The sequence below is a fragment of the Callorhinus ursinus genome, unplaced genomic scaffold, assembly GCF_003265705.2.
Source record: "Callorhinus ursinus isolate GAN/ISIS: 27379988/994484 unplaced genomic scaffold, GSC_fseal_2.0 scaffold11, whole genome shotgun sequence".
NCBI classification, from domain to species: Eukaryota; Metazoa; Chordata; class Mammalia; order Carnivora; family Otariidae; genus Callorhinus; species Callorhinus ursinus.
The window spans coordinates 19,960,766-19,985,823 of NW_027397073.1; the positions used below are offsets into that span (position 1 = coordinate 19,960,766).

General features: G+C 39.8%; 1 protein-coding gene across 3 annotated transcripts; it reads right to left on the reverse strand.

Annotated features, from left to right (window-relative positions):
• Positions 1-565: 565 nt before the first annotated feature.
• LOC112834991 (oxalate decarboxylase OxdC-like) lies at positions 566-14,892 on the reverse strand. 3 transcript variants are annotated; one of them, XM_025886490.2, is made up of 9 exons: positions 14,739-14,892; positions 13,303-13,536; positions 12,637-12,843; positions 9,323-9,553; positions 8,066-8,219; positions 6,049-6,158; positions 5,152-5,265; positions 3,561-3,707; positions 566-2,696 (listed from the first exon to the last, which is right to left on the reverse strand). In XM_025886490.2, the coding sequence occupies exons 1-9, from the start codon at positions 14,820-14,822 to the stop codon at positions 2,562-2,564; spliced, it is 1,416 nt and encodes a 471-aa protein (XP_025742275.1). In that variant the 5' UTR covers positions 14,823-14,892; the 3' UTR covers positions 566-2,561. The 3 variants fall into 3 exon arrangements, with proteins under 3 accessions (XP_025742275.1, XP_073754267.1, XP_073754266.1); XM_073898166.1 differs by lacking the exon at positions 13,303-13,536; XM_073898165.1 differs by lacking the exon at positions 5,152-5,265.
• Between the last annotated feature and the right edge of the window lie 10,166 nt (positions 14,893-25,058).

Sequence of the window (25,058 nt, forward strand, 5' to 3'; positions counted from 1 at the left end):
AATAGGGAAGGATGCAAGTATGAACAAAGACACTTTTTATAACCACCTTCCACTATTTAGAAGCAATAAGGAACATTCAGGGTTGTTTACCTAACCTGTAGGTCCTCTATTCAAATTAATTCATTCTATTCGGTTATTCAAAGTGCTGTTAAAAAAGAAAGTTCTTTTTAAAGATTTCTTAAAACAGTTAAGAACCACTGACACCACTTCAAATGAATCAAGTGTGTCTGTATTATAGACTTTGTATATAAAATGGTTAAGGTGGGTTCGGTTTAAAGAAGTTTTCAAATGTCTGGGTTTTGCTTGAATGATGCCAGATAATCAGTCTGACTGAGCAATTCACTCGTTAATCTATTGATTTGGTAATTAATAAAGCTGCCCTAAAAAAAAGCTTAAAAGCACTTGAGTGTAAGTGGACTAAGTCACCTTAGAGAATAAAATGATATGAAAACTAGAAATCAGCATCCCAAGGAGGGATAAAGGACTAAAATTAGACCAACAAAGTAGAAGTTAAGAATACATCCCCCAAAATAACATACCAACAATATTCCAATTGAATTGTCTTCATTAGATTGTTTTTATTTTTAAGATTTTTCTTTTTTAAATACATAGTGGATTGGATTCCTAAGTCATATTTCACGGATGCATACATGGAAACCAATAATACTTCAATTACATAAAACCATTAGAATAGATTTCATTCAAAATTACAATGGCAAAATAATATACAAAGATGCATAAAATCTTTATTAAGTAAAACCTGACACAATACTTCTTAATATAAGAGAATGGATTATGAACTAGTTTATAGTATATAAAACAGTTCCTAAAGTAAAATAAAACTTATAGATAAAATCTGTTTACACACAGAGCGCCTGGGTGGCTCAGTTGGTTAAGCGACTGCCTTCGGCTCAGGTCATGATCCTGGAGTCCCAGGATCGAGTCCCGCATCGGGCTCCCCGCTCGGCAGGGAGTCTGCTTCTCCCTTTGACCCTCTTCCCTCTCGTGCTCTCTATCTCTCATTCTCTCTTTCTCAAATAAATAAATAAAATCTTACAAAAAAAAATCTGTCTACACACATTGCCGTTTTCCTTTTATGACTAGTTGCCCTCTATCTAGACATTCTCTTTCCGTATACTTATTGCCTTGTGCTGTTCCCTGCATCTTCTCAACTATGTTCCTCCTCCTGGACAGTGACTCATTCCCTATAAAGTCTCTTCAAAACAACACAGCCATCATAAACCTCCCATTGCTACCAAGTTCTGATCTTGCCTGGCTCTCCCAGAAAAGGGCAGTAAGGTAATACACAGTAGTTCTAAGCGATAACAGGCCTTATGTTATCTGATTAGGTACATTATGTAGATGGCTACTTCCTCGTGCTAGAAGTGAGCTATTTCTGATTCTCACTGAATTCTGTACTTGTAGTCAACAGAAAGATACAGAAATAAAAACAGAGACACAGAGAGAAAGGAACATTATAGACCTTTTTAGCCTGGGAACAAACATCTTAAGACATCTAAAAATTCCACTGGGTATCAGGGGAATATCTGAAGCGTGGTGGTGGTCAAAAGCATTAAAACTTAGCTACACTGACTCAAGAATTTTATATAGGACCAACTGCCATTAGTCCCATATAAACCAGAACTAACGGCAGGACCCAAGTACAATGCAGGGGTACCAAATACCTGTTAAAATAAATTGTAAACAAAACCCAGCACAGATTGAATCTGAACAAATTCTTTTCTACTTGAGACAATGACCCCCAGCCTGGAGACCACCAGCCCCTACCAGCTTCCAGTGATGACAAGCGGTTCTTGAATCCACATACATATCCAGCACTGCCAATGGACTAAATAAACCACATGCTTCTCAAGTATAGGCATGACTACTCCTCAAATGTAAATAGTTCCTGATGTGATTAGTGAAATCCAATACATTCAAAGAAAGTACTGAATTTATAATTAGTTCATCACTGAATATTTTCTCAGCTAATATACAGTAAGTAAACAACCAGTAAAATGAGTGAGTCCTTGAAAATTTTGCCACTGTAAAAAGTTACTTCATACCAACAAAAGCGTTAGGAATCTCCTGCCTCAGGTTCTATACTGAACTCTCCAGTCAAGGTTTGAGGGACCTGGATTCCAGTACCTCAGTACGTACATACATAGGCTGACTTCCCTTCACAGTGATGAATGACAAAAATAAACGCATGGTAGTGGATTTACTTATATGCATAAAAAGAATGACTTTTCATTTAGAGTAACAAAATTTGAAGTAACAAAAGGAAAATAAACAAATATATACACATACACTAAAATCAATACAAAAATGCATTAATTTATTGGGTCTCCTCCATAGATCTACTAATCTACACAGAAGATACTGAAATGCATACGCTGCCTATCATCACTGTCAGCTAAATGTGCTCACAGGGCTGTTTTGCACCTGCTTTCCCACTTCTACTCTGTAAAGAGCTCCAGGTTCATTAGTAAAGTGGTCCTTCTTTAAAAACAATAATAACAAATGAAGAAGGAAAAATAAATATGAACTCATTGGCAAATCTACGGCAGGTTGATTGCCTGGTCCTCCTTGAATTTGGGGATCTTCTTAAACTCACTTTGCTCCTTGAAGAAAAGTTGGGCCAGGATGTGGTCTGCTGTGGCCTGGAGATAATCGTCCATGTCAAGGGTTTGCAACTGGCAGTGGAAACCAAAACAAGATGTATCAGCACCAAAGTACTCAGATTCCTACACAGATCTTATGGTCATCAAGGCGCTTGCAAGCCAGCAGGGTTCTTGGCTGTGTAACTTTATGGCCGCTACGAATTCCTGCAAAAGGTCACCTCATATGCCTGTCTTCCCTTGCCACGGCGGGCTCACCTTTTCAATTCTGAGAATAAGGAAAGTCCAACTGATGGCTAGAGGTGCTGAGGCATCGGAAACTTTCTTTGGAAGGGACGTCTATCCTACTGAAAGGGAGTTCTCTTTGATGAGTGAAGACCCTCTGTGTTTCTGCGCGCAGGGACTAGTCACAAAAGGGCTTCTCAGAGCTCCATGCCCAGTGGCACATGACAGAGGCAAACTTCGCTGTCCTCCTACTCCACAGCCAGACACAGGCCTCCCTCCACTGGGTTGATCATCTCTGCCTGTCTGGCCAGGCTATCCAGTCGGCTGCGTCTGACCATCGGCCCCTGCTCCCTCTCTCTGTCACGCTGTTTCCTCTCTGACATTAACTCTCCTTCTCAGTCAGCCTGTCTCAGTTTGCCCCTCTGGATCTGTCTCACTGTGTGTTTCTGTCTCTCAATGTGTCCATGTGTGTGTGTTTCTCAGTTGGTTTGGAACTTGGGGAATTAGGAGAGAATGTGATATATTCGGTCCCTTTATAACCATATAAGATTATTTGATTCTCCTTCTCTTCACACATAGGTTCTGCCAGTTCATTCATTTATTCACTCAGCTCACATCTACTGAGGGCCTCCTGTGGTCCAGATACCTTGCTTAGCAGGATATTCTGCACATCAGAGGTACTCAGCAATCTCTCTAAAACTGTCTTATACTCACCTGGTCTCCAGTGCTGAAGGCAAGAAGGAAAAGCAAATCCTCATCACATGAGCTCTTAATGTAATGTTGGGTTCCAATGGGGAAAAATACCACATCTCCGATGTGAACATCAAACTCTATGATACCCTGAGTATTAATAATGCCCACCTAAAGAGGGAGAGGGAAAAACTATGTTGAAGTTAAGCAAATAAAATCAAATATTTATTAAGAAGATGTATTAATAGGGGCGCCGGGGTGGCTCAGTCGTTAAGCGTCTGCCTTCGGCTCAGGTCATGGTCCCAGGGTCCTGGGATCCAGCCCTGCATCGGGCTCCCTGCTCCGCGGGAAGCCTGCTTCTCCCTCTCCCACTCCCCCTGCTTGTGTTCCCTCTCTCGCTGTGTCTCTCTCTGTCAAATAAATAAATAAAATCTTAAAAAAAAAAAAAGATGTATTAATAGTGAAGAACAGATGAATAAAAACATATAGTTATAAAAGGCCTTCTTAGTGAGGGTAAATAGCAGAAAATAGAGGCCATCTTTTACATAAAATCTTCTTTCTGAGACGTAGCCCCACAGAAGTCAAAAGACACTCTATTTCAGTAAATGTTCCTCAAAATGCATTAGTGAGTTCAATACTGTGGAACATCATGCAAAAGCAGCATCAATCACTATGTTCTAACTAAGGATCATAAATTCCCTAATCAGGCAGAAGGCTTACACCTCACTGTTTCACTGCCCTCCTGCCCTCCTTTTGACTTGCTCCGGGAAATTCAGCCTTCCAGGACAGCAGCATCCTAACCGTCCCCCTTAAAGGGGTCAGAAACAAAATGTGCACACAAATGCACACCCATGAGCACACAGGCACACCAAAAATAAAATCTTATCCTTGAAACATAATTTGGGAGTGACTGCAGTGCCCTTTTCCAGTGTATTCAAGCCTTCGCCTCTAAAAACATAAAACGAAAGTTTTGCTATGCATGACCTAACACGTGCAAGTCAGTCTGTGGTTTGGTTCTTTCTGTCCGGATGGAGACAGGGACAAGCTAGTAGTTCAGGTGACCTGGGTAGGCCATTGGAGATTTGCCCAGGGAGCCCCGTGAAAGTCCAGAAGAACTGTGGTCAAGTCACTACCATAACGTGCTATTCAGTGTGGCTTTTCTTGTCACCAAGACAAGTGTACATCAGAAGGATCCTGCATAAACAGGGATACGTGGCCACCCTACTGAAGCTCCACACCTCCCCAGCCACCCCCACTCACATTACACTGAGGGGCAAACAGTGATGTCACAGTCCCCAAAGGGCAATGCATTAAACCTTGCATTACCTAAAAACGTGAGACTCTGAAAATGTTAAATGTTTCAAACCCTTCACCCTATGTGATAACTTCTTTATCATTTCTGACATGGTCTTAGCCTTTTCTCAGGCTAATAGCAAAGTTAGAAGCTATCTAGCATGGCCTGCATGGTATTTTCTGTGGAAACTGTATCCAGAAAGCCATTAACACCAAGTCTTTCCATGTTACCAATAACTGAACCAAAACAAAGAAAAACCTCCTGTTTGCTTCTTTCTCCATTAAAAAGGAAAGTTCAAAAAGCTGTTTGTGGAGAAATTACCTTTGCACATCCACTTATTACATATCCCATTTCATTTGCATTAAAATGAAAATGTGGCTGTCGTAATCCATTGTTATAAATTCTGAGTGTACTCAAAGTGAGAGCATTCTGATGCTTGAAAAAGGAAAAAGAAATAAATCCAGTTATTTAGCAAACATCCTACTCAGCAACTTAACCATTCACATAATCCTAATTATAACTTATCTTTCTGCAGCCCTCACTGAAAACATACAATTTTTTTTATCCCTTATATTTATTATGTCTCTTGTTCCTTATAACCATCTTGTAAGGTTGGCAGTCTTATTTCCCCCCTTTTTTGCAGGTGATGAATTTGAAATATAGATTGGCTGAGTAATTTACTTAGGGTCGGACAGTGGCGGACCTGGGACTTGAATCAGGGAATCTGATTCATTCTTAGTCATTATGCAATGCAGCCAGTTGGGCATTTGAAAACAAATGAAAGAGAAATCTCACAAGCATCCAGTCTTTTCATTAATGTAACCATCCATGCCAAGAAGTTAAGCTCCCAAATCCACACTGTGGCCTTAATTAATAGTTTCCATTAATCAAATCAAGTAATGTTTGACTAGATTTTTCCTTTTCCTTTTTTCCAAAAGAAGGCTGAATCCAATCTAAATCTTATATTTCATCAATCTTAATAATCATCAAAAATTTTTTTTTCTCGGGGCTCCTGGGTGGCTCAGTTGGTTAAGCGTCTGCCTTCGGCTCAGGTCATGATCCCAGGGTCCTGGGATCGAGCCCCGCATCGGGCTCCCTGCTCAGCGGGAAGCCTGCTTCTCCCTCCCCCACTCCCCCTGCTTGTGTTCCCTCTCTCACTGTCTCTCTCTGTCAAACAAATAAATAAAATCTTCAAAAAATTTTTTTTTCCTCAATTACCTGATTCAGGAATTCACTAAAAATTTTTTCATGGCTGCTTAGTTCACTTCCATTTTTCCAGTATTGTGCCAGTTGTATTACTCCTCCTGGAAATTGATATTCTTTTGAACCTGAGTCAGAGGAAATTTTAAAAACAAAATAAAATACTTCATTCAAAATGGTACTACAAAAGGAGAGTCAAATGTAGTCCCACGAAGGTACATCAGCTCTTCTGTAGTCACAGGAAACATGTGATAGGAATCACTGCCACCAGATCCTATATGCCCCTAAGATACTGACCTGATACGGTCAGATACTGTCCTGCCTTCCAAGTTCTGAAATTTCCAACATAGAGTGACCTCTTTAACACAGACTGTTCACTTCAGGGGACCTTGCTAGAAAACTTGAGAGTCATTCTATCATTCTACATGTCAATCTTTACCTCACCCTCAAGCCAGTCCACTCAAGTCCGACCTCTTTAAGGTAGGTCAGTCCCATCAGTCCTACCTCTTTAAATTCTCCTGCTTCATAACAATCCTTTCCCTCTCAAAACTAGCACAGTGCAGGCCACCATCATCCCTCACTTGAGGGTCTTAAAGAGCCCCCTGACTCATCTCCTTGCCTCTCATCTATGCTCTTCCAATCCACAATTCAGCTAGATCAGCCATCACTTCAAAAAACTAACACTAACTTAAAAAGGTATCTGCACCCCCATATTCACTGCAGCATGATTTACAATAGCCAAGATATGGAAACAACATAAGCATCCATCAATGGATAAATGGTTAAAGAAAATGTGGTATGTACATACAATGGAATATTATCTAGCCATAACAAAGGATGAGATCTTGCCTTTTGGGACAACATGGATGAACCTTGAGGGCATTATGCTAAGGGAAATAAGTCAGACAGAGAAAGATAAATACCATATGATCTCATTTATATGTGGAATCTAAAAACAAAAAACAAGCTCGTAAATAGAATAGATTGGCAGAGAGTAAGGTGTCTGCAAAGTAGGTGGTGAAAGGAGTCAAAAGGTACAGACTTCCAGTTATAAAATAAATAAGTCTTGGGGATGCAATGTATAGTATGGCAACTATAGTTAATAATATTGTACTGCATATTTGAAAGTTGCTAAGATCTTAAAAGTTCTCATTACAAGAAAAAAAATTCTGTAACTATGTATGGTGATGGACGTTAACTAGACTTATTGTAGTGATCTTTTTGCAGTAATACTGGATCATTATGTTGAACACCTAAAGTTAATGTTTTATGTCAATTAACTTCAATAAAATAAATAAAATAATTTTTAAAAATAAATACAGGGACACCTGGGTGGCTCAGTCAGTTAAGCAGTTGCCTTCAGCTTGGGTCATGATCCCAGGGTCCTGGGATCAAGTCCCGCATCTGGTTCCCTGCTGGGTGGGAAGCCTGCTTCTCCCTCTCCCCCTCCCCCTGCTGTGCTGTCTCTCTCTCTGACAAATAAAATCTTAAATAAATAAATAAATAAATGCAAAACCTAATTTAAACTTTAAAACTTAATTTAAAATCTCCCATTTAAAATCCCTTAAATGCTCCCATCAAAATAAAGTATACACTAGGTGTTATGCACAATGAATCATGGAACACTACAACAGAAACTAATGATGTAATATATGGTGATTAACATAACAGGTCATAACATAACATAAATTTTAAAAAAAATTTAAAGAAACAAAATTTAACTAATCACATTCAGGGACAAAAAATAAATAAATAAAGTATAAAGTCATCAGCAAGGCTTCTAAAACCTGCATTCTTGGACCCTCCTCTCTCATCAGCCTCTTCTCCTGAGGCACCCCCAGCCCCAACAACATTCTCTTTTGCTTCCATTCCTTTTCTCTCATTTCCTATTCTTTAGAGAAATGTGTTTTTTTCAAACTCATCTTGACTGTGACCCATTATAAAAAAAAAAACATGTTACATCTCAATCCAACACCTATATAATCACATATATAAACACTTAACTATAAAGGTTTTGCAAAATAACATACTATACCTTTAAGGTCATAAAAATATTTCCACACAAGACTGTCTGGAGACTGTACATAACTAGGATTTATAACCAGTTCTGCCAAGTTGGGAGGAAGATTGACTGCCTGATCCTCTTGTTGCTTCTGGAATGTTCTAATGAAATTAATTCCACCTTCAGGCTGAAACACAGAAGAAATCATATAAGGTATTTGTGAAACATTCTACAAATTTTAGGAATAGAAAGATAGATAGCTGTGGAGAGGGTAACATAGTGGTTTTCAGTGGTCCAGTCAAAGCAGCTGACCTCAACCAGCCTAAGGCTTGTGATATTCATGAAAATCCTCCCAAGTTTTCAATGCATTTTGGCTTTAAATGTGTTGATATTTTATAATCATTATAACTTACAAAAATATACACTGGTTCTCATATTTACCAAAATTCTCCTAATGACTCATTTTTTTCCACTTCTCCCTGTAACATTAGATCAGGATCTGCTGCAGGGTAAATCTCAAAACCTCCCTAGATAGATTTCTAAATTTGCCACAGAACTCGTTCCAGTTGCCACTCACGGGCCATCACCAGTTCTGATCACCTATTTGTATTGTCAGCAATACAATATTTGCATCTGGCCCTCTCCCTCTACACTCAGCTCTAGGAGCAGTCCCTCCATGATAATAGAACTACTTAGAAAAAACAAAAGCAGCTTTCCTTCAGGAAAACTATGGGCTTCTCTGCATTAGATTAGGAAAACACAATTATGTATCTGTAGCAAACTTCTCTCTGAATGAGCTTACGTCTTTTTTTTATTTTATTTTTTTTTATTTGACAGAGACACAGCGAGAGAGGGAACACAAGCAGGGGGAGTGGGAGAGGGAGAACCAGGCTTCCTGCAGAGCAGGGAGCTCAATGTGGGACTCGATCCCAGGACCCTGGGACCATGACCTGAGCTGAAGGCAGATGCTTAACCGACTGAGCCACCCAGACACCCCGAGCTTACATCTTTTCAGAGATGTGAATTATAGTAATTTTTATTACCTCTATCAAAACTTTTCTACCAATTCATTACAATTTCCTGTAGAAGTCCTTCATAAAGGAAAGCAAAAGCTAAGTCAATTTCAACAAGTTGTATATCTTTAGTAGGAATACAAGTTATGCTCTTGAGCTCATTACCCAACTCTTACCCTACTGACTGCTACCCTAGAAACACAAATACTCATGCTTTCTTTGTGCCTATGTAATGAAAACCCTCAAGGAGGGACTTGTGTTCAGTAGTGATACAGACCTTAAGTGACCTGGAAGCAATGTCTTCAGGTACAGAAAAAAACACATCATCAACATCCAGGGTCTGAAGTTCATCATGTGTGGAAAAGAAGAGCAAGAAAAAGCAGTCTTCATTCCCCACATTCTTTATCCAGTGGAGAGTATTTTTAGGGAAGAAGATCACTTGGCCACCTGTAACATTGTATGTAGTAACTACACCACCATCATCAATCACCCCAATCCATGCCGAGCCCTGAAACATAAACAGAAAACACATACAACATCACTTTAGAGCAATGTTTCTCAAACGTTTTTCATTACGTCTCTTATATGGTACCATTTTAGTCTTTTTTTACTAATCACTATCCTACGAAATTTTAACACTGCAGATGTAAATCTGGGTATACCGGATATACAGAGTGCTTATGTACCACATGCATATCTGTGCTTTATACATAAAAAAAGTAAGGCGTTTTTACCTTCTAAGGACCAGTTTTTACACCCCCCCCTCAGGGGGGCAATATTGCCCCCATTGAGAATTTAGAGGTCTTTCATCCTTTAGAGTTTGAAAAGACTACAAGCACACGTGTGTGTGCTCACAGGTGGTCACACTGACATGCATGTTTGTGTATGTCCATGTTTCCATGTGTATGTATATGGATGCAAATTATTTTCTAGATAAAAAGTCTGCATCCAGTTTTAATAATAATACTAAAAGTAATAACACGGTGCTTTTACTGTGTGTCCAGATATTCTTCTAAGCACTTTACCTGACTTAACTGTATCAACCCTATGAAGCAAGTACTATTATTATCCTCATTTTATAGATGAGAAACTGAATCTGGAGAGAATATTCAATTTTCCCAAGGTTACTCTGCTAGTCAATGGCAAAGCTGGGATTTGGACCTAAGCTCCAAATCCAAAGTCCACACTTTTTTTAATTGTGTAAGAACATTTAACATGAGACCTACCCTCTTCAATGTTTAAGTGTTCAATACAGTATTGTTAATGATAGACACAATGAAGAACCCTAAAACTTAATTCTCTAGTCAAAATATCTAGAAGTAGAGGCTAGAATGGTGGTTGCCAGAGGCTGGGGGAGCTTTTAATCCACTTTTAATCCATACTACACCGTCCTTTGATTCCACTTATACAGAATTATTTTTCTCATTCTCTAATCATTTCTGTAGTAGTATTCTGTAAAGTAGAAAAGGTAATATTATTTCTTCCAGAGTCGGTCATTAGGGAAACATGCACAAGAAGTCTTTGTTATATCTACACACAACACATCTACAATGTCTGTGTAGACACAACACAGACATGTACGACTCAGTTCCAGGTGGGTATTAAAGATACAGGGGAAGGTGAACCTGAAGAGCTCTCTCCAAGTCCACAGGCAGAGAACAGCAAAAGTCTGTATCTATTCATATCAAGGTACCAACTACTCCAAACGGACAGCAGAGCCAGCCCAGTGGGACATGAACTGCGGGGCCATGCACACTGGCCACCCCAGCTGCCCCGCTCCTCTCGGGGCCACTCCTACTTAGGCTTTCACGAAGAAACTCAGAAACAAAAGCAATGTCCATGGGTGAGTATGCAGTAGAGAGACTTCCTTCACATTCTATTGACTGGTTCCTTACCATGTGCGTGAGTGATCCTACAATTCTCCTGGGACCTAAACAATATTCTAGCCACATGTATTTCCTTTGAATTGAATTTTTTTTATATTTTTGTAAGTAAGATCTAATTGAGTCACAACATTCTATTAGTTTCAGGCATACAACATGAAGATTTGATACTTGTATATATTGTGAAACGATCACCACCAGTCTAGTTTTAACATCCATCACCCTTGTTGGAAATTTTCTTTTGATGGGAACTTTCAAGATCTACTCTCTTAGCAACTTTCAAATTTACGATACAGTATTATTAACTAGAGTCACCAAGCTGTATATTACATCCCATGATTTATTTATTTTATAACTGGAAGTTAGTACCTTTTGACCACCTTCTAGCTCACATTTAGAATATCAGATTATAAACTCTCTCTGGACTTCCAGAACCACTCCCCAGACTGAGCTGGATTCCAGGCCTGTTATCTACTAGAACATGTTCCAGACTAATTTCCCTACTTGGGGTTTGCTGTTAAGGGTCCCCTTCCCCTTACCTGCCTTTCCTTCTTCCTACTACTCTGCCACTACTCAGCCGGAGCCCGGGAATCCAACCTTTTGGAGACTGTCCCTCTTTTGTTCTTTTTTTAAGATTTACTTAGTTATTTGAGAGAGAGAAAGACAGAGCAGCCGGGAGGGGGGGGCGGGGGGAAGGGGGGGCAAGGGAGAGGGAGAGAGAATCCACACTGAGCACAGAACCTGACACAGGGCTCCATCTCACCACCCTGAGATCACATCCTGAGCCAAACCCAAGAGTCGGACACTTAACCAACTGCACCAGCCAGGTGCCCCGAGACAGTCCTCTTTTACATATTCTGTATATGTGGAAAAAGACAAAATGTCAGAAAACTTGGACTTTGTCCCAGGCCAGCAAACAACTACAATTTATCTTTAGAAAAGCCAATCTTTCTGAGCCGTTGTTCTCTCATAAGAAATAAGAAGTGTTTGGTCTCAGACAGATGAAACTCTAATCTCTCTTCCCGTTGTAAATTCTAAAACTGAATGAATTGCATTAAAAAGGAGTTTTATTAACACCAACAGAAATATGTCATATAACACCAGCTGATCTATTAACAGGATCACCAGGGTAAGACCAAACTGAAAGTGCCATGAGCGTTTAGTCACTACCCCTCCCCCGGTATCTGAAATACAGAATGCAACAATAAATACTTTTTAGAACTAATGAATTATTTGAAATTCAAGTGAGAACGCTCATTTCACCTCCAGCTCTCTTTCACTTGACTCCCAGACAATTCTAAAAAGTCTGAACCACAAAAGGGCATCCAATTGGCCAGATCTTAGGGACTCCAGGCTGAGCATCAGCAAACTGATTTTTTCCTTAGAAGAAAGCTGCCATCTCTTTGATCACTGGATCAGAGCTACAAGTTTTAGCTTTGGCTCAAAGGATGGAGCAGTGATCTTATTTTAACAATAGCAAATGAAAAATGACTTCATACTGAGGAAAGAAGTTCAAAGTGATGCCAAGAATAATTACAACAAACAGGTTAATGCTTCAGGGCACTGCTCACTAACCTAATAGAATACACCACCAAAGCCTGGCTGTTGTCTGTCACTTAGTTAAGTAGGTTTTGCAACAATTAAAATAAGAGCTTGAGGACACAAAGCATAAACACTGAGGCACCAAACACGGGCAAACTGGTTATACCTGTACAAGGTAGCCATGTTCATTAGCATTGAAGTGCCAGTGAGGGGCCCGGAGGCCATTGCTTTTTATTCTCAGAGTCCCCAGGGTCATCTGTGATCTCTGACTGTTCAAGCTGCTGCCAAAGGCCTCTTCTTCAACGCTGAGGTAGTCTTTGACATTGTTCCTGTACCGGGCCCACTGGATTGCACCACCAGGGAATTCAAACACCTGAAACGTCATAGACAAGCAACCGTCAACATGGAGGCCATCTGAGGAACAGGAGGCCCCTGGTGAGGAGGTGAAGACTGAAGTCCCAGAAGGGAAGAGGAAGAATAGGTCGCCAGACTCCAGGCATGACAGCAGGAGTACCTACAGAACTGTCAGTCTAGTCCGCATTAGACATGAAAAGAACACCTATCTTGACAAGAGAATAGAGAGCTTTGCATTTGTCTATCTCCAGTCCTCCCCCCTGGGCTGACTCAGAGCTATCTATGAAAGAAAATCTCTGCCTGGGGCCAATATCAACCCAACCCTTCCTCCTGGCTCTCACCTCCCTTCATCTAGATGGCCCACAGTCGGTTCCTTCCAATGAGGAGAGAACAACGCTTAGTAAACAGGCAATGGGAACTTTGTTTTGAAATCACCATTAGAAAAGATGATTCTTTTTGCTAAACGTGTGATTCATACCTTGGATTTAGGCAAATGATTAAGAAACTGGAATTTTGGATCAACAGCTTTTTGCACAATGGGAACCGTTGTTTGCAGAGGCCGGGCTTCGAGTCCTAGATGGACTTGTGAATGTGGCTGAGAGTTGTGAACATAAACCAAGGAAAGTATCAGTACTCCTACTGCTGTGGTGATGGTACAGGCCAAGAGACACACCAGGAAAATGCTCACCAGTGACCACTGCCTCTTCTTCTCCTAAGAGAAATTATGAAGCCATTATTCTCTACTCTTGATGCATTAAAAATAATTGCCTCCTTTCTCAATTTGGCTTATATTTTTTTTACTCAAAAAATGCCTTTGTGGGATAAATATACTAAGTAAAATAATACATGTGTAAGTATAAGTGTAAATAAATACAAACATACACTCACACGTGTTCCATATACCTGGCTGACACTCAAACACATAAGGAAAACAATAAGCATATGAAAAGCTGAGGCACAGAATAAATTACTAGAAAACTAAGTAGCCAGTTAAGTTTGTATATAAAATGCATTCGAGTGCAGCCAATTAGCCCCTATTTGCCAGTCTAGTCACCCGAAAATGAAAGAGGTTATAAAGACTAGATTCTAAGAAATTGTTAGTTCCAGAATGTCCATATGTAGTAATCACATGTGCCGGTAATAAGGAGGGGAAATGTAACATACCAGTAAGTAACTGGCCTGACAGGTCTCAGCCTCTCTCTCCCTCCCTCCTTCACTTAAATAGCTTCGTGAAACCCCCTCTTTCTGAGTATTACCTGTCTGAGCTACTAACCCTACTAAGCACATCTATTCCAACTCCAAGCACAATATTTCCATGTATTTCTGTGTTACTATTTCCTGGTTTCACATTACAAAGACAATTCTACAAACAACAGTATTATTTCTGTGAGTTACAATCCACATTACTGAAAGCTACCAAAAGAATACACACCTTTGCCTTTGGACCAATTTGCCCTGTTCCTCTGACCACTAAAATGGAATTCATAAGTACAAATGTCATGGTTTCCTGTCCACTGCCCTCTGAATTCCTCTCTGAGCAGGCATATCTTTGATTACTAATAACTCTAACATAGACTTTAGTATGTCAGCATTCTTAAACGATACATTTTGTATAGCATAATCATTGATCAACATTCTCAGTTTAACATTGTATGTGGATATTATACTGAGCAATAAACAATTCATTAATACCGTGAACAACAATTCATGAAAAGTTGGACCATTACAGAGCCAACGGAGATGTGAGCTAAGAATTTATGAGACAGAAAGCAAATCAAGAAATGGTCAGAGCAAGAGATGCTACCTTTCAAAAGAGGGTCATTTGAAGAAAGCTGGTTGAAAAAGGGATTCTTTCCTGAGCTCTGCATAAAGGGTTGGGGGGAGCTAATCTCAAGACATAAATCTCCACCTTACCATTCTGGAGATGGTGGTCATCTTCCCCATAGAAAAAGCATTCTTTGCTGCATCTTCATGCATTTCAAATGCTGAGTTGTCCATCCACAAAAAGAAGCAGCCAATTCACTGAAAAAGAAAAAGGGGGGAAATGTAGTTTTAACTGATGCAAAGATCCCTGAGAGGTGAAAAATGATAACCCTGAAGTAAGGGAGTACTTATATTGAGCTGAAAGTTAAGGAAACAAAATAAGGAAGCTATAATTTTCGTTTAAGGAAAAAACCCGGAAAAACCCCTAAAAAGAATTGCCAAACTAGAGACCAATAAAACACTTCCATTGGTCCTTAACTCTTTGCCAACTGATGACGCATACACAGATAATGATAAGTGACATTTATTTCCTTCTTTCACTGTGTGCCAGGCACTGTACTAATCACATATATTATGTGGGGATTGAATTCTTACAGTGGTTCAATCAGGTACTCTGCGTCTTCCCATTTTGTGGATGAGGAAACTAAGGCATGGAGGTGCAATGACTGCCCAGATGATATTGGCATCAGAGCAAAGCACCAACTATCGGAAGATTTTTCATGACACTGGTTCTCTGCAGAGTTTCAGGGTGGGTGCTTAGTCTAGTACAATCTATTTTCACCCAAACCAGCCCTGCCTCTAAACAATGGACTGATTTTCCCATGTGCTTTCTTGAATAATTTTGTTACCTGAAAGTTAAATCTTCATTCAAAATTCACTTGCATCCTATTTCCCGGTGGACAAGTGGTGGCCTGTGTCACCTAAAAACCACACCTATAATTCACAAAGCATCATCCATCCTTCTTCTCTATCTTCCTGTCTTCCTCCAGTAAGCATGGTTGAATGCCTACTGTATTCCAGACTGTCTACCACACCTGTGCAACAGCACGAGGCTGTTGAATGGCCTCTAGTAGGAGAAATGGAGAGGAAACCATTACCGAAGACTGTGCTGTGTTATGACAGAAGTGTGCACGAGGCCCCGGGAGGAGAGAGAAAACAGTGATTGTGTCTGAGACGGGACGTCTCTGAAGTCATAATGAGTCCCAACACGGCTTCATGAGGTGGGCCCAGTTAGTCAGTTCCACTCAAGTCCATATTTCTGGCTTGTCTAGAAGCAGCTCCAGAACATATGATAAAGACGTAGACCCTGTCTGGGTTAGGCTGCTCAGGTTCCGACAAGGCTGCAGGTGGTCACTATGCTGCAGCAAAGGAGAGCTGACACTGGGGCCTTCCTATCACATCTCATCAAATCTAAGACGCAGCAGTGTGTCATGCCAGTTTAGCCTTTCCCCAGCAAGACCTGGAATTGAAATGAATGGCACTGATTTTGAGGTCATAAAATACTTAAAATAATTGTGGGGCCAGTAAGGTGACATCATCTTGTTATCAGGGTGCCATAAAATACAATGTTTTTCCTGTTTGATGTTCCCTGCGCATTTGTTAACTGGAATGTATTCCACACCTTAGCATCTCTGAAAACGGGATATGTTTTACAGTGAATGGTCTCTAAGACTAAATGAAAGTATGCCACTTTTCCTTGGGCTTGTCAGCAAATGGTACTATATGAATCTTCAAAGCAAGTTTTACACCACTTCATATTTTGCCATTTTTCTTTCTCAGAAGTATGAAAACACTGTCCTCTGTCACCAGCATTATATGGGAGCTAAATTTAGCATTTATTTAAATGGCAAGAGAAGCAAATCATCAACCAAACTATATGAAAACTCACTTCAGCCCTAAATGAAAGAAGGCTGAAGCTGGATGAGGTCCTTTTCATCTTTGCAGATAAGGACACAGAGGGTGGGGGCCTGGGTGGCGCCGTTGGTTAAGCGTCAGACTCTTGGTTTCAGCCCAGGTTGGGATCTCAGGGTCATGATCTCAGGGTCCTGGGATCGAGTCCACATCAGGCTCCACGTGGAGTCTCTCTCCCTCTCCCTCTGCCCTTCCTGGGATCGAGTCCACATCAGGCTCCACGTGGAGCCTCTCTCCCTCTCCCTCTGCCCTTCCTGCTCATGCTCTCTCGCTCTCTAAAATAAAAAAATAAATCTTTTTTTAAAAAAGAAGAAAACAGGGGCCAGAGAGGCTAAGTATTTTTCCCAAAGTAACACAGTAAGTCACTGGCAGAGCCAAAACAAATGTCCCGCTCTCTCACTTTCAGCCAGAGATTTTCCTATTTCTATCTGCTATAGGGGAACTTTATTCCTTTATATACGTGTAAATAGTTCAAGGTGAATTGAAGCAAAACAGCTGAAAGCAGGAGTATTATCAAAATCATTTTAAGACACATGAATGTGGGGCACCTGAGTGGTTCAGTTGTTAAGCATCTGCCTGGGATCAAGCCCCGCATCGGGCTCCCTGCTCCGCGGGAAGCCTGCTTCTCCCTCTCCCACTCCCCCTGCTTGTGTTCCCTCTCTCGCTGTGTCTCTCTCTCTGTCAAATAAATAAATAAAATCTCAAAAAAAAGACACACGAATATAACTCTGTGGTGCAGCCCAGAGACCCCTCAGTAGTGGGTATACTAGCCACTCACATAACCCTCAGAAGAGAGGTAGTTTCTACTAGACCAGAGATGCTTGGCAGGTGGGAAAGGAAGTAGGCAGAACTGCTCATTGAACCAGTCTACAAATAGCCAAATCACCAAGCCAGTGCCAGACATTCATAAAGAATAGAACACTGGTGACCCCATTTTTCAAACACCACATTTTTGTGACACACCTAACCACACATCTAATAATCACTTTTAAATAAGAGCCATACTACTTATACATTGTGGCCAAAGACAAACATGGGTTAATGCCACATAATTAGGAAGAACAATGAACAAATGCATGCTCAATACTTTTGTTTTGACTTCAAAATGTTTAAGCTATTGTGCTTCCAAAAATAAATACCTGAAATATTTCCCAAGATTCACTTATACTGTCAAATATAATAATTGCTCAATTGAAACAATTAGGAGATACAAACATTTGTTATTCACCAGTGGCCAGGATTATCCCCCCAAATATGTAACCATCCAAAGGGCACAGACACTGAGCAGTCAGAAGAGAAGTAGTTAGCTGGTGTGGCCACCAGATGAATGTGTACTAGGTGAACATCAGTCCTGCCAATAGCTACAACCAGGACACAAGTTTATAGCAGAATGGTTAAGAGTACAAAGACCACCAAGGTTTGAATCCTAACTCTGCACTTATTAGCTGTGTGACCCGGGGCAAGCTGTCTAACCTCCCTGTGCCTCAAGTTCTTCAATTATACAATGGGACTAATAAAGTTGCCTTCATTAAAGTGTGAGAGGATAAACTAGTTAATGTATGTAAAGCATTTAGCACAGTGCCTGCACACACTAAATGCCCAATTAATGTTTGCCTGATTCTTTTTTAATAAGTACAGGTAGACTTGCTATAATACCTATATTTTAATATGGCATAGGACACTTGATTTCATAAATGCTCTAGACCCTTCATAATAATTCAAAGTACTACGTCCTCACCCGTTTCCTTATATAATTTATAAATTGTCCTTATTTTAAAAATTAGAAAATTAGAGTAAAAAGATCTGCTTATAAAGCTAGTAGAACTTTAACTAAGAGCCAGCTTTTCTTACTGCCATTCCAAGGGGCTTCCTACCTGGACCATACCTAAGCACTACAAAGCTGAAGCAGTATAACCCTCTTCTCTTTTAACCCCTTCATCTTCTTCTAATTTAACTTCCCACATTTAACATTATTTAAACCATGGTCACTTTAATCTCCAAAATTGGCAGTGCTGGGAAGAGGGTGGGAATCCTTAATATCCATTAGTAACCATCAGATATCTAACAAAAATCTATTTTTTAATGTAGGAAATAGAAATCAGCATTAGAAGACCACAGTAATAATTGCTGCAGACAAGATCCCTCAATGCGTGCTAAAATTACTGGTGGAAAGGTTAAGTGGAAAACAGAATATTTGTATATTCTTAAAGTGTCGCTCCCAAACACTTGATAATTACACAAAAGGACAAATAGTGAGTTCCAAGGGAAGAATCCTGGAGAGCACTATCCTAGCCAAGTGAATAAGGTTAGCATCATCTGTGATACTTACTGACATCATGTACCCTCTGATATGACGTACCAAGAAGGACAGATTACCTCTGGTCTATGGTAGCCTTCCCAATAATGCATAACCCTCAGTCTAATCCTGACAAAACATCAAACATACCCAGATTGAGTGACATTTTACAAAATTACTGACTGTAATTACTGATTCTTCACAAGTGCCAAGGTCATAAAAGGCAAGGAATGGCAAGAACTGTCATAAATTGCAAGACACTAAGGAACCATAACAACTAAATGGATTGGATCCTGGAACAGAAAAATGCCATTATAGGGAAAAACTAGTGAAATCTGAATACGGTCTGTAGTTTAGTTAATAGTATCATGCCGGATTTTGAAAATTGTTCTATGGTTATGTAGATGCTAATATAAGGAGAAGCCAGGAGAAAGCCACTCGGGGAATATCTGCAACTCCAAGGTCTAAAGTCTTTGATTATCTTAAAATAAAAAGTAAAAAAGAAGAGGAAAAAAAGAAGGAAGGAAGGAGGGAGGGCAGGTGGAAGAGAGGAAAGGAAGGAAGGGGGAGAGAAAGAAGGAAAATCCTGAAAAATAACCATTACCTCTTTCTGGGGCACATGACTAGTTTATATTTCCCAACCACCTTGCAGTTAGATGTGCTCATGTAACTGAGTTTTAGTCGATGACATATGAGCGGAAATGCTGTTTGCCATTTCCAAGCCAAGACTTAAAAAAAAATGTTTGCCCCCATCACACCTTTTCTGACTTTCACCAGCTGGTTGCAGAGATGTCCTGTGGGATGGCAGAGCCACTAGAGGGAAGAAGTCTAAGTCCCCAGTTCACTGTGTAGATAAAACCACCTACCAACCAAGAACTCCCATCTCAAACTCTTGCATAAAAAAATAGGGGCGCCTGGGTGGCTCAGTCGTTAAGCATCTGCCTTTGGCTCAGGTCATGATCCCAGGATCCTGGGTTCGAGCCCCGCATTGGGCTCCCTGCTCCGCGGGAAACCTGCTTCTCCCTCTCACACTCGCCCTGCTTGTGTTCCCTCTCTAGCTGTGTCTCTCTGTCAAATGAATAAAAATCTTAAAAATAATAATAATAATAAAGTCCTTTTCTCTTGCACCAGGATACATCTGGGCAGTCTATTTTTTACCATAAACTAAGACAAACATATTTGTACACTCTCAAGCCCTTATTTTCACTACGGTTTGCTGCCAGGTTTATTTTTTCTTAATTTTTATCTCCATCACAAGGGCTAGGAGCATACTACAATAAATTTGGCAAGTGCTAAGTGCTGCTGACTGCAATATCTATCAAAGAGGGGCATCTGGGTGGCTCAGTCAGTTGGGCATCCAACTCTTGATTTCAGCTCAAGTCATGGTCTGTGGGTGGTGAGATCTTGCCCTGTGTCAGGCTCTGCGCTGGGCTAGAGCCTGATTGTGATCCTCTCTCTGCCTTTCCCACTTCTCTATCTAAAAAGTGATATCTATAAAGGGATAAACTGAATATACATTAAGATACAACTCTTCATTAAATAACTTGAGTTTATTTTCCTGGAACACATCCATTCAGAAAAGAATATTGTTTTCCTTCAATAAACTGGGCAAATTAGATCTTGTATGCCATGCTAGGAGGGAAGAAAAGGCAGTGCTGCTATGTTCCAATAAGAACATTTCCCCCAACTTCCCCCATCTCTAAGTTATCTGCCTTATATAATCATTCAGGTGGAAAAGACTGATAAGACAGTGTTGGGCAATTCTTTCTGATTATTTCCTTTGAAATCTCTACCAGTAACAAGATTGATCAATGCTTTCATTATGCAAATGTTTCTCATCTATTGTTCAACTTTCAGATGACCACTGGATATCAGAGATATATGAGGATGTATTCTATCCCGGACACTGCAGAGATTACCAAAATCATAGATGACATAGACCTTTGCCTCAAGGATTCTACAATGTAATGATTCATTCCAGCCAACAAATGCACAAGGAAAATCAAACAGGGAAAATGTAATGTTTTATGGCACCCTGATAAGATGATGTAATCACCTTACTGGCGCCACAGATAAAACTTAAACAATTATTTTAAATATTTTATATCCTTAAAATCAATGCCATACATTTAAAGTTCAGATCTTAGTGGGAAAAGGCTCAATACATACTCCCCCTGTTCCCACACCCCACCATTATCCATTCCAGAATGTTCTCAGGAAGAACTCTAATATCCAGGTGTTATGTGCATATGAGCTTCTACAATAAGTGTCAGAGAACACCGGGAATGAGCTCTGAACTTATGAAGTTAAGAAAATGAGAATATTCTATTTATTCAACTCTACATGACAATCTGATCTTAGACTAACCTTGCTAAATCAGTTTCCTCATGTGTATAAAATTTTTTTAAGGATTTTTTTTTTTTTAAGATTTTTACTTATCTATTTGACAGAGAGAGACACAGAGATAGAGGAAACACAAGCAGGGGGAGTGGGAGAGGGAGAAGCAGGCTTCCCTCTGAGCAGGGAGCCCGATGCAGGGCTCGATCCCAGGACCCTGGGATCATGACCTGAGCTGAAGGCAGACGCTTAACCGACTGAGCCACCCAGGCGACCCTCATGTGTATAAAATTAAGACTAGATTAAATGGCCTTATAACGGTCTAGCTCTACCTACTTGAATTAAGGATATAATTATCTTGAAAAACAGCATTAAACTGCTAGCTTCCCAACACTCCCATTTTTTCAAGATTCCATTGACATAATAATTCAAGATATTCAACATTCCAATTTTTCTGCCAAATAAATTGCTTCATATGTAATTTATAGTGCCAATCTAACAGAATATTAACAGAGAAAGATAACTCCAGGAAGGCCACTGAGTGATTATATGAACAACAAAATCAGCTGAGTCCAACTCTAGAAAACTTATTACAGCTGAAGTGTAGCAAATTTTGCCACCCCAAGACATGCCTCTTTGGCATATTGGTTAATTTAAGCTGGTCATTTTTAAGAAATAGCAGAAATAAGAGAAAGTCTGAAAACCAAGTTGATGTTACCCTTCTGTAAAAGGTATTTACATTCCTAAGGGAAATCTCATTTGTAAGGGTATTTCACCCTTGCTATGACAGGAAGGGGGGAATGACTCAATCTTTAGAAACTCTTATCTAGGAGAAGGCATAGAATTAAATCTGCATAACAATCTTACCTTTATTTACTGTGTTTTTCCTAGTAACCTCCCATAACTGACCCCCCCACCCCAACATCTTCTTTTGTCTTTAGCTGAGGACAGTATTTAAGGTGATGGTTTCAGTCATTATGGGGAGTTACTCAGTTTTACTGGGTCTCTCCCATGTATGCTGGAGGTATATGTGTTATTAAAAACTTTGGTTTGATTTTCTCCTATTAATTTGTCTCATGTTAATTCCTAGACCAGCCAGAATAATCTTGAAGGGCAGAGAAAAAATTTTCCTCTCCAAAACAGCTCAAAAGCATTCGTTCAACAAATATTAACTAAATGCCCCATATGTGCCAGGTGTTGTTCTAGTTGCTTGGGATATATCAGTAAATGAAAAAGACAAAAGGTCCCTGCCTGTGTGCAGGTTACATTCTAGAAGAATCAGAACAAACACTAAAAAAAAAAAGTGGGGTGCCTGGGTGGCTCAGTCATTAAGCTTCTGCCTTCAGCTCAGGTCATGATCCCAGGGTCCTGGGATCAAGCCCTGCACCAGGCTCCCTGCTCAGCGGGAAGCCTGCTTCTCCCTCTCCCACCCACCCTGCTTGTGTTCCCTCTCTCACTGTGTCTCTCTCTGTCAAATAAATAAATAAAATCTTTAAAAAAAAAAGTGGTAATTTACATTCCACATTAGAAAATGGTAAGTGCTATGGGAAAAAAAATAGGGGAGAAGCAGAAGTGTGTGGTGTGGGAGGGAGCCATTTTAAGAAGGTGATCAAAATTTCCTAGGAAAGGGAAGTTCAGCTTTTTTTGGTGCCAAGCTATGTGCCTATAGGAAAGGAATATGAATTGTGTCTTTCTTACTCTTCAGGTAAATGAGTACTAAAAAACAAAATTCAACACAGTAAATTTGAAGATCTAACTGGCTTTATTAAATGATTCATGATTGGGCAGCACCCCATCTGGCAAATACAGGAGAGTTCCACTGAGCTAAACAAAAGAAAGGTTTTCAAAGGCAGAGAGAGGGCATAAAAAAGAAGGAATTTATTAGCATGGAATGCATTGTTTAGGCAAGGTTGCCCTCTTAAGGGGAGCTCAAGGGGTCTATCAGTAAATTTTCCTTGTACTGACCAGGAAATTCCATGATGACTAGGTCAAGGTTACATTCTTGGGGGGTTGAAACTACAGTTAGTTTAGGTATTAAGTCTTGGTTTACTGACTTGGGGCCTTAATCTAAGTGATACTGTTTTGGACCTGTGGTTTTCTTTTTAACACAACCCATAAATTTTGATCCTCTTTTTTTTTTTTTCCTTTTAATTCACAAGGCTTTGGAAGAAAATGTATAAATTATTTCTTTAAAAACAACAAATCTTCAATAGCTACAATTTCATCTCCTGTCTGTATGGGCCCTTGATGTCTTTAAATACAGCAAGCGCCTTCTGAATGTGGTTCCCTGTTCTTTACCACTCACCTGCCGAGTGCCATTTCCTTGCTCCCTTCTATCTAATCTAACACCCCCAGAACTAGGTAAGTGTCCCTATAACACATTCTCAGAACATTCTGTATGTTTCATTTGAAGTTCTCATTTCAGTTAATGATTAAATTATTTGTTACATGAATGCTTCCACTACCAGATTATAGACCACATGGAGCAGAGACATAATCATCAAAGCCTAGCATAATACCTGGGGCATTTAGTAGGCATACATGAATAAATAAATGACTCATTCTTACATGATCTTTTACATTCCATTACCTACTAGTGACCAATGCACGCAGCCTACATCAGTCTCCCCCTGTCTTACCCTTCTAGAATACTGTTAAATAGGAGAAAATCTAAATGGTCAATGAAACCATATACAGAACAGTTTTAAAAAATGAAACATAACAAAACAGGTATGGTATAGTAATATGATGAGCTACATAAGAGACATCTGTGTAAATTCCTGTATACACTCTGAGATCTGTCACTACTAAAAACAGTCCAACAGCATCTGTAGTTGCTGTATTTTAACATTTGAAAGAACCGGAAGTGTTTGACATTACTTAAGATTCAAACATGAGTTACCAAAATGACTTTACCATGGTATAAGATTTGCATATAAGTGATGTTTCACCTTGCAGTTTTAGGTTGAATTCATTAAGAAACATTATGAAGTCTGCCTCAAAGACTAACTTCCAAAGCCATTTGGTGTTCCATTATGTTTGAAGCTGGTTCTTCTCATTAAGAAAAATTTTGGCATGCCTGGGTGGCTCAGTCAGTTAAGCATCGGCCTTTGGCTCAGGTCATGATCCCAGGGTCCTGGGATCGAGTCCCACATTGGGCTCCTTGCTTGGCGGGGAGCCTGCTTCTCCCTCTGCCTGCATCTCCTTCTTGCTTGTGCTCTCATTCTCTCTCTCTCAAATAAATAAAATCTTAAAAAAAAAAAAAAGGAAAAAAGAAAAATTTCAATTTCGGCCCTACGATCAAAAAAATCACAAGAAAACTTTACCACTGCGGAGCCATCAAACTCATGTGTGGCGGAGCAAGAGAGAAGATTTAGCTTCAATTTCTGACAAAAATTCACAGAACTGATCAAGGTTAAGTCCACAAGAGCAAAGAAAGTGTACCACTAACATTGCTGCTTCAGCAACAAATGGTAGACCCAAATACTTTCTGCAAAGCACCTGCTAATGAATAATAACCAAAATAAGCTTTAGACATCTTACATTTTCACAAGATTTGTAGATTTGTACTATTAAGCTTTTTCTTCCTGCTTCACACATCTTTTTAATTACTGTAAGTTGTAATACATCTTAGCAGATTCCATTTCATATTTAACTATCATGATTAGTTATTCTCAGTCTCTTTGAAATATTCCTCCTTTAGTTGTAACACATTAGACTATTCATAGAGGCTAATTCTTTTGTCACTTCAAACTCAGCACTGACTTCTGGAATAAAAAGCAACTTAGTATCTGTTTCATCTTTTGGACTCATCAAGAAAAACCATTAAAATCATTTGCCCTAATTTTTTTGTTTTTTGAGGGGGCAGAGAGAGAGAGAAGGGAGAGGGAGAATCTTCAGCAGGTTCACGCCCACCCCAGAGCCAA

Bases quoted from the DNA above. Each gene is read 5' to 3' on its own strand.
- LOC112834991 (XM_025886490.2), bottom strand. From the start codon at position 14,822: ATGGACAACTCAGCATTTGAAATGCATGAAGATGCAGCAAAGAATGCT. The intron at 9,554-12,636 runs GTATAACCAGTT...TTTATGTTTCAG, and splicing joins AACATGGCTACCTTGTACAG to GGCTCGGCATGGATTGGGGT. The intron at 6,159-8,065 runs GTATAGTATGTT...CCTCTGACTCAG, and splicing joins ATATTTTTATGACCTTAAAG to GTTCAAAAGAATATCAATTT.